At 40.7% G+C, this 16664-nt stretch overlaps 1 protein-coding gene across 1 annotated transcript in view; it reads right to left on the bottom strand.

The window, feature by feature from the left end:
- The window catches only part of cfap70 (cilia and flagella associated protein 70), a 73584-nt gene that overhangs the window by 41941 nt on the left and 14979 nt on the right, over window positions 1-16664 (bottom strand). Inside the window, exons 5-9 of the mRNA XM_051934324.1 lie at window positions 12589-12674; window positions 6994-7170; window positions 6736-6906; window positions 5974-6068; window positions 1479-1578 (exon numbers count right to left, since the gene is read on the bottom strand). Coding sequence (XP_051790284.1) covers window positions 1479-1578; window positions 5974-6068; window positions 6736-6906; window positions 6994-7170; window positions 12589-12674 — 629 coding nt within the window. The remainder of the gene's footprint in view (window positions 1-1478; window positions 1579-5973; window positions 6069-6735; window positions 6907-6993; window positions 7171-12588; window positions 12675-16664) is intronic.

Here is a 16664-nt window from a genome sequence, read left to right as displayed (position 1 = left end):
AAATATGTTAAGTTCTGCTAACATCAAGTGTAAAAATTTTAAAACATTTGGACAAAATGAGAACTGTCACGTATGTGCATCAGAGGATTCCCTTCCAGGGTCGTCAGAGGTATGTTACACCACTCTGTGATGAGAGGGATGCTGTCGCCAACTGCGTCATCTCCCTTTTCCTCAACAGTTCTAAGATGATGCCTAATGAGGGCAACTGACTGAACAGACCCCAATAAAGTCCAGGTGCCCCTGGAAGTAGGTATCTATTTGTGGACCAATTACACTGCAGGGTGGAGCTCCTACTAAATCTGCCCAATTCCTAACCCAGCCTCGAAAAGGCTATATTTTATTATTTGTTTTATTTGTTCCTTTTCCATGCCAACGTGCGCTTGTTTTGATTTTGGAACCACTACTGATTAAATGAGACAACCCAGTTGGCACCCTAACATTTCTTTTTGGACTCGGTCATTCCCTTACCCTTCAATTCATTAACATATCAATGCAGGTCAACAGAATGGTGATACAGAAAGACCAATGACTGAAAGCAACAGAATAACTGACTAAATACAATACTAAAAGATGTTACATTGACTTTCCTCTGGACTACGAAGAAACAACCTGTTTTTCTCCCATTATTAATGTCACTTTCACCTCTTCGATTAGCCTTGTTTATCACTACTAAGGGCAATACAAGAACTCCATTTTTGTGCAGAAATCTTTTAAGACTAAGTAGCCATGGCAGCACTTGCTCTACTGGAAGACTTCACCAATGGTACACCACGAAGAGATCACATTTGCAGAGGTCAGTCTGACTATTTTGCCTTTGCTAATGAGTGGATTATGGACCACTGCCAACAGCTGCACCCCACCTTAGATAACTCTTACATGCAATCATGCTATCCCATTGGAAGCACAGGTCATCTCTGTGTTCGAATTCTTAGGTGAGAATCATTGGGGATGCTTCAAAGAAAACTTGCAGACAGGTTGGGAGGATCTCAGTCTACTCTCGGTGGAAACATGCCTACTGTTACTTCAACAAATTCCACTAAGCTGATCAAGATGTGATTTGAGCAGCAGTTTGGACTCCCAAAAGTGACTGGTGCAACCGATTGCACCCATGTTACCATTTCTGTTTCCAGGCAAGAGGAAGTCCCGACTGAAGAGTCCTTATGTCACATACTCTCCTTCCAATCTCTTTTCTGGTCTGCCATGATCAGGAAGTCCATTGTCAATTGACTACAGAATGCTACAGTGGTATCAAGTGTTAACCCAAAGAGCTCTCTTGTATTTTTAGGGCTACCAATCAGCTTAATGTACAAACCTTTGCGATACGAGAGAAAACCCAGGGAAACTCACATCTGTACAGAGAGGGAATGTAAAACCAACATTGACTTTGATCAAAAATGTGAACCAGGGTCTTTGGACCTAAATTGATTTTAAAATTTATGCCACTGACAGCAGGAGATTTTGCTGAAAATTTATCTTACCTTGTCTTTGCTTACTTTTCCAGTCTCAGCCATGGTAATGATTGGAATCCTCATGATTTCAACAACCCAGTATCTACATTCGACAATGCTGCTCCGCATCCTGGTGGGAGAGCAAGTTCACATAATAAAACATCTTGCCTTTGGTGAATAAACATTGTTTTCCCAGTTTCTCATACTGTACTTTATATCCACTAAAGTGATCTCCCATTTTCTTTGTATTAATAAATCATTATCAAAGTCTTTAGGTGCTGATCAGCCACTATTAGCCTGAAGGAATAGCTTATGACGTTGGATTAAGACATAAAAGGAGGACCACAAACAGGAGAGGGATATATAGTGTGGAACAAATATTATCAATGCCCAATACCTCACTGATTATTATTATTATTATTATTATTATTATTATTATGGTTTAATTGGTTAGGCCAACAAACTGTATCTCCTATTTTACACATGGTTTAATGTGCATATATTCAAACATATAAATGTATTTGGCTTGCATTATAATTCATGAGTCAATAATAATGGTCTTTTAGACCAGAGACAAACTAGAAAAAAAGATTAGAACTGAAGGTCAGACATACACTATAATAATCAACAGCTTGTCAAAATATTCTGTACAGATGGAAAAAGCAAGAGAGGTGGCATATACTGTAGTGAATTATATACTTTATTAAACTATTTTCATTTAAAAAATTTAAATATATGATAAGAGAAAATGGTTAAACCAGCAGAGACAGAGAGAGATAAGATAGGCTGCAGCTGCTTGCTCACTCACTCATGAACGAACTTTCACAATCGTTTAACATCTGACTGCTTGCCTTTTAGAGTTCACTGAGCCATCCGGTCTTTGAATGCTTTTTCTAAACCAAGTCAACTGGACACAGCAGGAGAGTTAAGACCTGAGCTTCAGAGATAGAAAACTCACCTATGGTTCCAATCTTTCAAGAGGCTGATGTGTTGCCTTCATAGCCGTTTATTTCAAGAAGCTAAATAAGCACTAACAATTAAGCTATGTGCTATTGTCCTCTAACATTTGGCTGTTTTCCCCTTCACTGTCTGTTTTGAGGTGTGTGAGAGTGTGCTTATGGGCTAGCCTTCAGTTGTGAAAGTATTAGCTTTTCATGGAGGGTGAGATAATAACATATAGAGGGTGACTCAAAATTATGTTAACATTTGAATGGTGGAATCAATTTATTCACAAAACATACTTCATATGTGCAAGATGATTTACAGGAATGTCTCCAACAAGCAACAGTACCATTTAAAGCCCGGACACACATTTCGCGGGGAATAGATGATACCACAGTCTGTATTCTGTCCTTTAGGTCATTGATATCACAAACTTTCCTGCTATACACGCGCTCCTTCACCATACCCCATAACCAGAAATCACAGGGTGTCAAATCAGGGGAGTGTGGAGGCCATGGCAATTGTTCACCGTGACCTATCCATTGACCTGGAAAGGTGTGATCGAGATAAAAATAATCCATTAGTGTTAACATAATTTGACTCACCCTGTACATACTGTATATACAGTGCCCTCCATAATGTTTGCGACAAAGACACATTTTTCCTTGATTCACCCCTTTGCACCACAGTTTAAAATTACAAATCAAACAATTCAAATGTTGCTAAAGTTCATATTGCCGACTTTATTTTTAATGGGTATTGGCATAAATTTCAGGCACACCATGTAGAAATTACAACACTTTTTCTACATCGCAGGTATATTAAAGCTGTCATATTTAGCACTTTGTTGCGTATCCCTTGAATTCAATGACTGCTTGAAGTCTGCAATTCACAGACATCACCAGGTTCTGAGGATCTTCTCTGGTGATGTTCTGCCAAGCCTTTAATGCAGCCATCTTCAGCTCCTGCTTGTTTCAGGGGCTTGTCCCCTTAAGGTTTCTCTTCAGCATATGGAAGGCCTGCTTAATTAGATTTAAATGGAATGACTAGCTTGGCCATTCAAGATTTTTCCATTTTTTAGCTTTGAAAAACTTCTATGTTGCCTTATTAGTATGTTTGGGATTGTTATCTTGTTGGAGGATGAAGTGCCGTCCAATGAGTTTGGAGGCATTTACTAGAATTTGAGCAGATAAGATGTTTCTGTACATCTAAGAATTCATTGTGTGACTGCTGTCAGCTGTTCTATCATCATTGAAGATTAGAGTGCCAGTGTCTGTGGCAGCCATACATGCCCAAGCCATAACACCCCCAGCACCATGTATAACAGGTGAGGTGTTCTGCTTTGGATCTTCGGCAGTTCCTGTACGACTCCACATTTTGCTTTTGTCATCACTCTCATACAGGCTCATCTTTGTGTTATCTTTCCACAAGACCTTTTCCCAGAATTCTGCAGGCTCTTACAAGTCCTTTTTTCACAAACTATAATCTAGCCATCCTGTTTTGGTAGCTAACTAGTGGTTTACAACTTACAGTGTGGCCTCTGTATTTCTGTTCATGAGGTCTTCTGCTTATAGTCGTCTCTGACACATCCACATCTGCCTCCTGAAGTCTGTTTCTGATCTGTCAGAGAGGCATCTGTGGCTTTTTCTTTACCATAGTGAGGATCCTTCTGTCATCAACAGTGGAGGTCTTTCTTGGGCTACAAGTCCCTTTCTGATTATGGAGATCACTAGTGCATTTTTTTCTTCTTAGTGAAATTCCAGATACATTATGGTGCCCTGAAATTGGGGGGCCATGTAGAAAAAGTGTTGTCATTTCTACATGGTGTGGCAAGCGGCTGGGGGCGGTACCCAGCCAGGACGCCCGGAAGGACCGGAGGAGGGATTACGCCTCCTCCAGACCACAAGGGGGCGACCACCCTTGTGGCTATGGGGACCATGGGAAAGGAGCTTGGAAGCTCAACCCTATAGGGGCCCATGATCACCGCCAGGGGGCGCCCAAATGCCAGAGGAACCCTGGCCCTCAGCACTTCTGGGGGAAGAAGACCAGGGACACCTGGAGTGCTTCCAGGTGCACAGCTGGCACTTCCACCACACCAGGGAGTGCTGGCAGGTGCTCATTGGGCGCCATTGTGAGAGGTTCAGCCCGGACACAACCAAACAGACACCAACTGTTCATGCCCCAGACTTTTTTTGTGTCCGCTTCTTATTTTACAAAATATACAATATATTTGTGTGAATGTGTCTATAAACAGGAGATTCTGACTAATGGTGAAATCAGATTCGGATTCGTGCTGATTACTTCTGTGGATTTTAGGGTAGCTAAGGAAACAGCCTTTTCCTGTTATTGCCATTACTAAAGGGTCAAAAATAATAGACTGTATTACCACATATACTTCATTGCTGCTAGGATATGGCAAATGTGTTCAGAGATTTTTCAGGTAAAGAAGACAAGCTTTGAGGTAAGTTAGTTCCACTCTCTGTCCGTGGTGCTGGAGAGAGGTGACGCGTTGCATGTTTATTAGCACATTCAAGTAAGAATGCACTCTCAACATGTGACAATAATGACCATACAGTATATAAGAGCAAGCTATTGCTCTGATTAGCAATGGTAAAAAATTGCAATAACACAATCTGTCTTTTCTAATAGGAACTAAAGGATAAGGCAGTCTTAATGATGTCCATAGGTCTCCTTGCATGTTGATGCATATGACATCACTGGTCTCAGGGTGTTATAAGGTTACAGTCATTATACACATGCCTATATAGCTGTAGAGCTGCATGGTGCAAACTAGCCCTTCATATCTTCAACCCATCCCCTTTGTCATGTTGGAATAGATGGCTTGTGTAATGTATGGGAACAGCCAGTGTAATAAAGCAAAAGGGGACTCTGGGTTGTTGGAGAGCTTCAATGCTTTATTGCTACTTTGTCTTCTGTAATAAATGGTGCTCTACAATCAACACCACACACCATCAAAACAATCAGAAAGGCTGCTGCCATCCACTCGACTTGTCCTGCTGGCTCACTTTGTGTCTGCTGATGGAATGGTTGCATTTCACAGCAGTTACTCCTGACTGCTGCTTGGTCTCTCCTATCTCCTGTGTTCTGACTCCATGAACCCTGGGTTCATCCTTTCTTGAAGTGTTTTCCTTGTCACTCATCCCTAAGAGGTGTGATCAACCCTTACACACCAAGATTCATGTAATGCACCCCTCCTGCCCTGTCCTCGCACCATTCAGTAATGTATCACTTGTCTAGAATCTCTTCTCCAGCTGTTCACTTTTATCATTAAAGTTCTGCTTATATGATGTGGTGTCAAATGGATTTCTTGCGCACATATGCAGTCTTATGCCTTGGCTTAAATGTCCAGTTTACAGTACCTACACAAACTATTCAACAAGCAGTCAACAAAATGGTGGCATGATGACATAAGCAATATAACAATATTAATAGGGAAAATAACATTTACTGACATAAACACAACTGTTGAAAAGATATTCACAACATCTGCAAGATCACTTCTTTCAACATGTTGCCTTCACAAAGCTGTGGCTCAAGAAACAAACAATCTAGGGGGGCTTACCGGCCAACAGCTGAAGACTCCATAAAGCAGCGTCTTTCTATGTCCCAGTAGACTCGCTTTTTGGTGACCTCTGCTTCTCTTCGGAACTCCTTGTCCTAAGACAGTACATCCTATCAACATGTAACTAGGTGCATGGATACCACACATGTAGCAGATACAAACGCACAGGGAAGAAATATGGCAGCCACAGCCTACACAAGATAAAACATACATCATATGCTACTCTCACAAATTGATGAGTAGAAAAAAAAATGCAGCATATGAAAATATTCCAATGTGTAGTCTTCAGAGAGTGGATTGTAAAACAGTTGCTGTTGCATATCACCATAACTGACACCACATTAAGATGCTTATCTCTTGAACAAGTATTACATTGATGCACATTGTGGGCACCCACCAGCTATGGCATAAATGGTTAACCCAAGGATGTTCCACAAAGAGGCTAATATCCTAAGCATTTGAGCCCCTCATCACTGAGCTTCACCTCCAAAAAGCAAGCAGGTCTCATACTATACATTTTATTGTGAAGTGCATTGAAATTAAAACACTCTCAGGAAAAAGAATTTTCTTGGTCAAATGTTCTGCTTCATCCTTTCTCAGTTTCTTAGATTTTTCATCGAGACCTCCAGTTGCCATGTGCTGATGCAAGTTTGGGTATATAAAACTTGCATGAACCATAAAAGATCCCAGTTTTTGCTGTTATAAAAGCCTACAGCTGAGCAGCCACCACAGAGTGTTAGATTACACACAGCACTCCGCTACCTTAGGTGTGTTCAATTCTCCATGTTCTTCCTCAGCGTCCATCTCTCCAATGAAACATCCGGATATGTGATGAGACCCAGAGGTAGTTGGCCACTTTTTCAACCTGGGCACTGGTTCACACTCACCCCCTGGCTTTAGCAGTCCCCCGGCAAAAACCACCAGCTGTTCTTTCTAAGAAGAAAATCAGGAAGAAAAAAAAATGAGTGTAAATTTTAAGGGCTGAAGAAGAAGTTGGCAGCTGCCAACCAACTGTCTCACCTTGGCTGAGCTTGGGACCAGCATGCTGACCACATAATGAAACTGTGGCCCTGTCAGGCTCCAGGCTTCAGGGACTGAATAGAGTGTTTCCACTGCCACCTTGAGTAGATTGGAATCCACCAACTGAGCCTCAGAGACCAAGGCTTCTGAGGCAGCAACAGAGATCTCTAAAAATGGCTACAGAGATAGAAAAATGAATCCTTGAGAATCTAAAGAGATGATCTACAAAAGGCTTGTCCTGCTTGATGTCAAATACAAAGTCTACCAATCTCATGTTGTGATGTAGCGATGCAATTCTGTGACATCTATGAAAGGCAGATCACACACTCACAAGTGAAACCGTGAGTGAGTGGACAGATAATGTGAATTTGTTCAAGATGAGGCAAGAAATTCACATAAACGATTTTTAGTATATTCACTGGGTCAATATAATTCCATGTAGAGTACAATGAAATTGTTACTTGTATGCACTATGACTGGCAAACAAATGGAGTTAGACTTTGGACAGAATCAGAGTAGGTTTAACAAGCAGAATTTGGTATATGGAGGTTATGAGGGAAGGCTGGCATCCTTTCCCAGCCAGGATGCCCCCAAGATGGAAGGACAGGTGGAGACAGCATGCACAAGGCATTGTCTCCCTCAGGCTGCTAGATGGCAGCTCTCCTGGGTTATGGCAACACCACGGTTTTTCACAGGGCATCATTCGAACTGAAGTTCTTGGACTCAGCCCTGTTGGGTTCCATGGATGCTGCCAGGGGGTGCTGCAGGGACTGGAGAGCCCTACATCTTTGTCAGGCTTTCAAACTATCTGGAAGTGCTTCCGAGCTACAACATCAGAACAGCTGCTTGCTACTGCTCAACAAGCCAGAGTTGGCAGGAAGGAGGACGAAGTTTGCGGAGTGGAGCAGAGGAGGCAGTGACCAAGAGACAGAGAAGGCAAAAAACTGCTGTGTGATGCTTGCCATATATCTGTACCTCTGGTTGTAGCATGGGAAACGCTTACCTGAGAAGTGATTCCCATGAATAAAAACTCTTTATGCTTTGTGTCCGAGCCTGTTTAATAACTGTTTTAATAACTGTTTTTCTGCTAATTTTGCTTATTATTTTTACTGGTACTCTGTCACTTTAAATGTGAGAATGTTCCATGGGTTCTGTAGGTGGTGCCACAAGTGGAGGGACCTTCCTGATGTCACTGCTGCTGGAACCTCCCTCTGGGTTATTTAGAGTCAGACAGGGAATTTCAGAAGTAAATAATTGAATTTGGGGATAGTAGGGATAGGGTGTTGTACCGTTGTTAGCCATTATGAATGTAGAGAAAAGCCAAGCAAAATGACACCTTTTATTGACTAACTAAAAAGATTACAATATGCAAGCTTTCGAGGCAACTCAGGCTGGAGTTCCCTATGTTTATATACACACTCTAGGACAAGAAACAACATTGGTAAATCTTTAAATGAGAAATTTTAAATGTAAAAAATTAATAGATTCATTCAGGCTAGGGTTAATTTAGCAAGAGAGAGAAGAACAATGTATGGTCAAGATCTCTGGATAAGATAACTGTCCAACAAAGTCTTTTGAAGTTTGTAATGAGTTTTTTCAAAACAATGTGGATCTGTAGACAGGTTGTCTGTCATTCTGAGAGATGTAAACAATCCTTATATCTGGCCATAAAACTCTTATCTCTATTCAATCCATGTTGTAATGTATTAAATTTTAGCATGAGTTTAACTTCCCATTCATTTCTCTCTTGCTGTGTTCTGAAGTTGCCCATAAGCACTGTGACCTTAAAGTCCTTCTCACAGTGTCCATGGCTGTTGAAGTGGGCCGCTACAGGAACATCTCTGTTGCCACGTTTAATGTGGAACCTGTGTAAATTCATTTTCTGGCGGAGTGTTTGTCCAGTTTCTCCCACATAGAGTGCAGTGTCAGGACATTTCATGCAGAAAATTAGGTAGACTACATTAGATGATCTGCAGGAAAATGATCCCTTTATGTGATGTTCAAGTCAGCAGTGTGGTATAACTATACGGTCTGTATCATAGATGTGGGTACATGTTTTGTATCTTTTCTGTAAGCATGGAGATGTGCCATTTTCTGTTGGTTCACTTAGGGAGCTTCGGACATTTAGTTGTTGAAGGTTTGGTGGTTGTCTGTATGCCAGGAGGGGAGGTTCAGGAAATACATTTTTCAGTGTTTGGTCATTGTTTAGCATTGGCTGAAGTTCTTTTATAATTTTTCGAAGTGTTTCAAGATGTGGGTTGTAGGTGACAACAAGGGAGATGCGGTTCTTGTTGTCTTTGTTTTTATATTTCAGAAGGTTGTCTCTGGGTATGGCAGTACAGTAGCTCTTCTTATTTGAGTGTCTGTTGTTTTGGGGGTGTAACCTTGTTTGATGAAATCTTGTCTGAGCTCCTGCAGTTGTTGATCCCGGTCTGTCGGGTCTGAGCAAATACGATTGTACCGTATTGCTTGGCTGAAAATAATGGAGCGCCTTATATGCTTGGGGTGGAAGCTATCACTTTTCAGGTAGGTCCGTCTGTCTGTCGGTTTGTGAAAAACAGAAGTTACAAGGGTGTTGTCTTTCAGTTGAACGGTGGTGTTAAGGAAGCTGACTTCTGTTTTTGAGTAATTCAGCTTCAGCTTTATGTTGGGGTGAAAACAATTATATTCATTATGAAAATGGAGGAGGTCCTTCTCACTGGCAGTCCAGATTATGAAGATGTCATCTATGTAACGGAGATACAACATTGGTTTTACGATGCACATTAACATGAAATCTTCCTCCAATTTTGCCATAAATAGGTTTGCATAGTGAGGTGCAAATCGACAGCCCATTGCAGTCCCCATTTGTTGCAAGTAGCAAGCTTGTCCAAAAGAGAATAGATTATGTGTCAGAGTGAATTTTATCATTTCTATTACTGACTTTGTGGGTAAATCATGTTGTTTGAGATACATTTCACATGCCAATATGCCATCATCATGGGGGATGTTTGTGTAAAGTGCCTCAACATCCATTGTGGCCAGTAAGGTTCCCTCAGGTAAGGGGCCTAAAGCAGAGTTTTTTTAAGAAGTCAGTGGTGTTCTGGATGTAGCTGCTTGTATTACGGGTGAGGGATATAAGGATGTGCTCCACCCAACCTGAAATATTTTCTGTAAGGGAGCCAATTCCTGAGATTATAGGCCTTCCTGGGTTCCCTTCTTTGTGGATTTTTGGAAGCATGTAGAAGTAACCCATTTTGGGGTTCTCAGGAATTAAACTGTTTACATGATCCCTGATGTCAAGAGGAAAGCTACTATTTTTTTAGTTCCTTTTTGTAGAGATCTGTTGGGTCTTCTTGCAGTTTGTAATAATGTATAGTATTGGACAATTATCTTTGTGCCTCCTGTATATAATCTGATGTGTTCATGATGACTAAAGCACACCCTTTGTCTGCTGGTTTCATAATGATTTCTGTATTTTCCCTTAGTGAATGTATGGCTCTCCGCTCATCCCCAGTAATGTTTTCTATCTGATTTTATTGACTGTTTAAGATTCCTGTTTTCACTCTCTGTCGGAAGCAGTCTATATAATTATCCAGGGTAGAGTTTCTGCCAGCTTCTGGTGTCCATGTGGATTTATTGGTGGGGTTGTTGTAACTGCTTGTTGTTGGTTCCTGTGTGTTACTGTTTTCTTTCTTGTTGAAAAATTCTTTTAGTCTGAGTTTTCTGAAGAATTGTTCCATATCACTGCAGAGTCTGATGTTGTCAATGGGCTTTGCAGGACAATATGAGAGTCCCTTTGTAAGTACCGACATCTCTGCTTCATTTGGTGTGTATGAGGAGAGATTAACAATGCAGGTCTGTTGCTCTTTGTTTTTTGCTATGAAGTGTCCAGCTTTCTCTCGTAGTCTATGCAGCTTTTTCTTTTTGTTGACAATAAGGAGTTTCTGGAGTCTTTTGTAATAGCGATGGAGCTCCTTTACCATCTCCTGCCTGTCATTTCCAAGGAGCAGGATGAGGTCTTGGATCTCTCTTTGCGTGTTCTTCTTGATGTTGTAGAAAATTTGGATTAAGTGGTTTCTTATCCTTGCAGATGTCCTAAAACAAAGTTGCTCTGCAAACCGAGTATTATAAGTGTGAATGGTTGGATTCCTTATCATGATGCCTTTCGGGATAAGATTTTCCTTTTTGCATTTTGTTAAGAAGAAGATGTTGCTGTCCATGTGTGCCAGTTTCTTCCACCGGGTCTTCAGTTCCATGCAGTAGCGATACATTTCGGTGTCTTGTATATCTGTAGTACTAGGGATATTAGGGAGTATTTCTTTTCTTTTGGTATTCCTGAGACTTTTGGATTTTTGCTCTAGATTGTGTACTGGGACTTGTTTGCTTTGGGTAACCTTTTAAGCAAAATCTTTCCTGTGCTGCTTTTTTCCCAGGTGATAAGCAGTGATTATTACAAGAGATGGATCTGGTGATGACATATTTGTGCAGTTGTTATTGCTGTTGCCACATCAGGGATGTGGACTTGATTTCTAGCCCAGTCCCTGTATGTGTGGAACTTGTAAACCCTCTCTTTGTCTTCATTGCCTGAAATTACTTCCCTTATCTTAAAGAAATGCAAGTTAAGCTGTGTTATAATGTCACCCTTCATATGCTAAGTACTTGGTCTTAAAAAGGTATCTGGTCAGCAATGATGTTAACGTACAGTATGTCTTTCTCTGGGGCAGGCTTATCCACTGCCTCATAAAACTCTAATCGGGATGTATCACACCAGGTTATATTTCTCTGCTCATACGTATTTCAGGGACCACCTGAGAACAACACAATATGCATAGGCTGTGTTCTTCTGTGCCTCGTTCTATGTGCTCCTGTTTGATGGGTTTTGTGCCCTACTTTATTTACCACATTGTGCACTTCCAATGTAATACATTCAGAGTTGAACTTCAGTGTAGAACATTTCAGTTAAAACAAAAGAAGATTAAGAGGTGACATGACTGATGTGTTTAAAATTCTGAAGGGAATTAGCACAGTGGATCAAGACTGTTATTTTAAAATGAGTTCATCAAGAACACGGGGACACAGTTGAAAACTTGTTAAGGGTAAATTTCACACAAACATTAGGAAGTTTTCCTTTACACAAAGAATGTTAAGACACTTGGAATAAGCTATCAAATAGTGTGGTAGACAGTAAGACTTTAGGGACTTTCAAAACTCGACTTGATATTTTTTAGAAGAAATAAGTGGATAGGACTGGCGAGCTTTGTTGGGCTGAATGGCCTGTTCTCATCCAGATTGTTCTAATGTTCTAATGTCATTCAGGTTGCGTTGCTCACATTATGCGCAAGTGCAGTATCCCTTTGTCTTTATTTATACCATGTAATGTCATCAAGGAAGGTGTGGCTAATAAGGTTGTCACCCTAATAAACCAGCACATCAGTGAACATTTATAGATCTGTTATAATGACGTCTCACACCACTTGTGTGTTCCATATTTCCTGACTTCTGTGCTTCAGTGTCATAGTTCATACTTTCATACAAACAAGCTTTCATACAAACAAGAAGGAAATTAACTCAATGTGGTTGCCATGTGTCCCTTATATATCACCAAATATTTACCCTGCTGCTTGGATCCAGGGAGGTAGTGTCCAGTGGGGACCCAGGAGCCGGTTGAATGGCAACAGTAGCTGTAAAGCAGAATTGACCTGTGGAGACAAGTGAAAAAATAAGCAAGAAGGCCATTGATAAATTGGAAAGATAGCAGAAAATAGTACTTATTCTGTCTCTGCAGGATAGATCTGGAATGACTTATGGGAGTCACTTTTTGAATTGAGGACAGGACTCTTAACCAAAAAATGAGGAGGAGAGGTGGGCCTTCAATCCAAAAAGTGACTACGATAAACATTTTAGGTTCTTGTTAATGATTTGCTTTGTTTAATCTGAAAATATCTTTTCAACAATTTTGTAGCAAAAAAAACATGTATTTGTATGTTTTGAGTAAGCAACTGGATAATTGACATGTGGATGAAGCAACATGGGAAATGTAAGATATTTTACTTTTTTTCCAAGGACATATATCTCATCGGCGGCACGGTGGTGCAGTGGGTAGCGCTGCTGCCTCGCAGTTGGGAGATCTGGGGACCTGGGTTCGATTCCCGGGTCCTCCCTGCGTGGAGTTTGCATGTTCTCCCCGTGTCTGCGTGGGTTTCCTCCGGGCGCTCCGGTTTCCTCCCGCATTCCAAAGACATGCAGGTTAGGTGGATTGGCGATTCTAAATTGGCCCTAGTGTGTGCTTGGTGTGTGGGTGTGTGTCCTGCGGTGGGTTGGCACCCTGCCCAGGATTGGTTCCTGCCTTGTGCCCTGTGTTGGCTGGGATTGGCTCCAGCAGACCCCCGTGACCCTGTGTTCGGATTCAGCGGGTTGGAAAATGGATGGATGGATGGATATATCTCATCATTTGGTACCCTTGTATAGTGCTAGTCACTATAGAGTCCTGTTCAATTAAAAATGTTATGATATCCTTTATCCATGAAAACACGAGATTACATTTTTCTTGACCACCACTATAAATTACATTGTGTAAGTAACATACAAAACAAATATTATTTTTGGGTGGAATATTTCTTTAATACCCAAAGGCTTGAGGCTTATAAAACACAAAAAAGGCCTTAAAAAGGAACAGGGGAACATCCAAAGCCCTGGCCGAAAGAAAGAACACATTTCTATTTATGTTACTTTATAAAAAAGGGAAACGATAAAAAAAAACAAAAATAAACAAGGCATTTTCAGATGAACAAGGTACAAATAAAAGCACCTCAAAACAAAAGAGTATTAAAGAGATTTAAAATCAGATCAAATAATAGAAAATCAAATAATTACCAAAACCAATCTGCTAAATGTGGAGAAAAATCTAAGAACAAGAGCCACAAAGTCTAAATTCTGAAATCCAAATGAAAATGGTAAAAGAGCAATACAACATACAAAACCAACAGGAGAGACGTAAGCACAAAAGGGGGAGTTGAACAACACAAAACCAAGGAGACCAGCAAGCTGATTGGGTCAATCCTGAAGACTCTAACTGCAAATTAGTGAAGGAAGGGACTGAGGCAAAATTACAAATAATACAAAAAATATAACCATGTAAACACAAGGGGGAAGGGGAAAATCTGAAACTGTTAAAAAGAAAAAATAAGAACCCCAATTATCCACGCCCTGATTTAGCGAGGTTCCTCATTATCCAGGGTGAACCTGTAAGTGTAATATTAGTACTACAACTTTTCTTATAATTCATAAAAGCTTTGCAATGAATACTGTACCACATGCGTAAATACTCATCTTTAAACCATGACTGTACAGAGCGAATGGTGAGGGGCCAGTGACCAGAGGCGACTGTTCTAAGACTACATGAAAAGCTCCCCATCCTCTTAAATGTCACAAAAATTTTGTCTAATATGTATTGTTGTTTTTACATTACTATTACAAAGACCGTGCTAGAATGTGTTCATTCAAAATCAGCAATAATTTCTTGCAGGTTGTCTAATGTGATTTTTTTTCTCATACATTCCCATGGCAGCACGATTCATTAAAACCCACTGAAGTGCAGCCTCCACTGAACTTTGATGACTGTTCAGAATAAGTTTTGTTTTCAGTGCAGCAAATCTAGACATTTATTGGACAAATGCTTCAAAACGTCACTTCCAGAGAACATCAGTGTCTTTGGAGTAAATGAGGCAGTGGGCTGGCCAAGACACTGGGCTGATGCATGATTATTGGAGGAGCTGTCAAAGTGGCTGGACCTCTTTTTGATTGACACCATTTTGTCATTGGAGCATTTCAAGTTCAGTCCCATATGAATTTTTGGCAAGTGATGCTGCTGCTCATAGTCTGTTATTTGCTAGTGATATAGACCACTATTTTCATTTGTAAATATCCTACTGTAAATAAAAACATAAATATAGCATTCTTGAGTTTGCTACTTGCTTCTGTTTAGTAAAGTTTGTTCATTTATTTCAAACTAAATCATGGGGGCTGGGGTCTATCCAGTCAGGGATAAGCTGTGTGATTTCTTGGTGTTTTTTAAAGACATGGAGTTGGATAGTGCAACGTCTCAGCTATACAAGTTATTGTCTTTAGTGGCAACAATTGGAGTTCCATCATCATGTGTAAAGAGGAGCTTCTCCTGCTTAACACTAGAATCCCTGAAGCCTACAAAAAAACTCGTAATCCCAGGCCACCTTAAATTCCATTGCACCTCTCCATTAGCATCTTTTGTTTTGTAAATGTGTCGCTCACCACAAGCAGCAAGTAGCCTGCTATTCCATACCCCCCACCACCACAGCTCAACTCGGGGAAAAAGTTCTCCCAGCTCAAGGCTCTTCTTCATCTGGGTGTGAGGTGCCTGGAATGGTAAAGGGTAAATAATACATCGTTATTTGGAACACATGCATTTCATGTGTGTTACGTGTCTACAACGATCTATGTAAATGTGTGATGACAGGAAATGCAAGAAATGTTGAACACATATCTAAAACACAAACCTTTTCATGTTATCGTACTAACGACAAAATGTAGACATGAAGTGTATATATACTGTGTGAAGACTGAAGACCAAATATCAAATAAACACTTTCACAAAAGGTACACGTATAACAACACAAGTGCACTTTTATTCAAAGATATAACTGAAGAAAACAAATCAGGTTAGGGCACAATGCTGACACCCAATTGCTGACTCATAATCAAGAGATTGTGGGTTAGAGTCCGGCTACTTCCCAGAAGTATTGTTTTGAGTCGTGAGCTGCTCTTATTGTTACTATTATACAATAAAAACATGCATACTTGTAAAGGTTAGTGTTTGTTTTTTCTTTTTAGTTTTATTCTCTCAGTCGCATTCACACTCCCCCCGATCTGACACTTGTTTTCAAATAAAGACGTGCTATAACAGAGGTGAACTCAGCTGAGGATGAGGGTTCTACACCGGAGAAGGAAAACAGAAGCCTGCCCCGCAAGAAACATCCACTCACACATAAGAACAACGCAGCTGCATCAGGCGTAAAGGGGAAAGATGGCATTGTTTGGATGCAAGAGGTTGGCTCAGGATTACGAGTTTTTTCATACACTTCAGGGATTCTAGTGTTAAAACGAGTCAAATAGTACAACCACATCATAATGGCCCAAAATTATTTAAGCAACCTTGCTCTGCTGGGTATTGAGAGGAAACTAGAAAAGTCTCTTTTAGAAAAGACTCCCACTTGGTATGACAATGTCACAGACCATTTTCTACAAAAAATAAAGTAGGACAGAATTTACAAATAAATAACATGATGCAATAATTCACTCATTTTATGATGTAGGCCTAAAATGTGCTTCCCCTGTTTGAAAGACCACCAAGCCGCCACTGTTGGTGACTATGGGAATGTGAGCATGACTCATTCAGCCCTCCCTCGGTGACTATCAGTGTGTCATTCACTTAAGATTTTTTGTATTTATGCATTTCAAAACAAAATGGTGAACTGAGAATGGGAATTGCAAACCCTCATTCTCTGGCTCAGAGGCAAGTGCTTTGCAGCATGACCTAAACTGAGAGCGCCCCCTGTCAGCCATACAGGGCTTGTCTCTGACCACTGTGAGTGGTGCACTTCCCTGGTGACGGCAGCTGATCTCTCTCTGTGTCAGCTTCCATCTTCTCTGTGCAA

The sequence above is a fragment of the Erpetoichthys calabaricus genome, chromosome 11, assembly GCF_900747795.2.
Source record: "Erpetoichthys calabaricus chromosome 11, fErpCal1.3, whole genome shotgun sequence".
Lineage (NCBI taxonomy): Eukaryota > Metazoa > Chordata > Cladistia > Polypteriformes > Polypteridae > Erpetoichthys > Erpetoichthys calabaricus.
The sequence above is the reverse complement of the archived record's forward strand: the minus strand, read 5'-3'. Positions and strand labels throughout refer to the sequence as shown.